The sequence below is a fragment of the Nannochloropsis gaditana genome (assembly GCF_000240725.1).
Source record: "Nannochloropsis gaditana CCMP526 unplaced genomic scaffold scaffold506, whole genome shotgun sequence".
In the NCBI taxonomy this organism is placed as follows: Eukaryota; class Eustigmatophyceae; order Eustigmatales; family Monodopsidaceae; genus Microchloropsis; species Microchloropsis gaditana.
The window spans coordinates 1-1,316 of NW_005803447.1; the positions used below are offsets into that span (position 1 = coordinate 1).

The 1,316-nt window shown below is 60.8% G+C and overlaps 1 protein-coding gene across 1 annotated transcript; it reads left to right on the forward strand.

Moving 5' to 3' along the window:
• Positions 1-13: 13 nt before the first annotated feature.
• NGA_0187400 (uncharacterized protein) lies at positions 14-709 on the forward strand (the record flags this gene model as incomplete). The annotated part of the gene is made up of 2 exons (XM_005854437.1): positions 14-305; positions 455-709. The coding sequence occupies exons 1-2, from the start codon at positions 90-92 to the stop codon at positions 707-709; spliced, it is 471 nt and encodes a 156-aa protein (XP_005854499.1). The 5' UTR covers positions 14-89.
• Positions 710-1,316: the final 607 nt, after the last annotated feature.

Genomic DNA, 1,316 nt, shown 5'->3' on the forward strand with positions numbered 1-1,316 from the left:
AGGGAGGGAGGGAGGGGGGGAGGGCAGCCGGGGAAAGCCTGTCCACATATGTGGTTGCGGTGAAGCAAGACATCTACACCTATACATTGATGGAAAGGGAAGGAGGGGAGGGAAACCGGTACCATCTTGCACCCGGGGCTCCCCTTCGCCCGTTCGCATCCCCCTCTCCTCCCTCCCCTAGCCTTCAGGAGGGGGAGGACCTGAGGGAGGACGGGGCGGAGGACGGGGCGGAGGAAGACGACGAGTCCAACAGCATCGTGGGCGTGACCCTGACGGAGGATGGGACTGTGGTGGTTGCCGCCAAGGTAGGAGGACACGCTTCTCGAAGGAGGGAGGGAGGGAGGGAGGGAGGAAGGGCAAGAGGTAGGGGAGGGGGTCTGCTTTGCTCCTTCTTTGCTCTCTCACTGTCTCCCCTTCTTCAACCTTCCCCTGCTCGATGTCTCGTGACTGGTAGGGAGGGAACGTTACCGCCCTGCGTCATAACCCTTCCCTTGCCGCCTCTACGCCCACGGCCCAAGCCGGGGAGAGCGCTCTGCGCCCGGTGGCCTACTTCCCTCTCTCCCGCGTGGTCGCCTCCTCCGCCCCCATCCACATTTCCAACTCCTTGGCCGTGCACGGGCAGGTGAGGACTCCCTTCTTTTTCTTTGCCTCTTTTTTTCGCGCCAAAAAAGCGTGGATTGGGAAGTTCGCACCCAGCGGCTTGCTCTGAGCTGATCTGGGTACCTACGCGTTGATTGTCCTGTGACTGACGCCATGAAGGAGTCTCATTGCGGACACGCCTATATAATTCTTCTGGTCGACTTGCAATGCTTGATTGAAAGGAAGAGTATGATGGGGGTTGGACATTGGCCCACATTTTAAAGACTCGCCAGCACGGCTTCTTCCCGTTCCGATGGCCCTCCCTCCCTCCCTTCCTCCCTCTCTTCCTCCCTCCCTTGTTCCCAGGGAGTCTACATCGTCACACAGGAGGAGATGGTACGCCTGGATATGGACACATCCTCCGCGTCCTTGAAGTTCCGATGGGCCACTCCCTACGGACGAGGCGGACTCCCTGTAAGGGGGGCGAGGGACAAGGAAGGAGGGCGAGGAAAAACGACGCGGGCATGAACAAGGAGCCGGAATGAGACCGCTGCGTCTTCCTCTTCCTCATTGCGGTCTTCTTCCTCCTTCCCTCCCTCCTTCCTTCCCCCCTTCGCCTTCCCATCCCTCCCTCCCTCCTTCCCTCCCCCAGTGGTACACGTCCCGTCTGGGCCCGGGCTCGGGCTCAACGCCCTCCTTGACCTCCTGCCAAGGCCGAGATATGGTGGTGATCACCG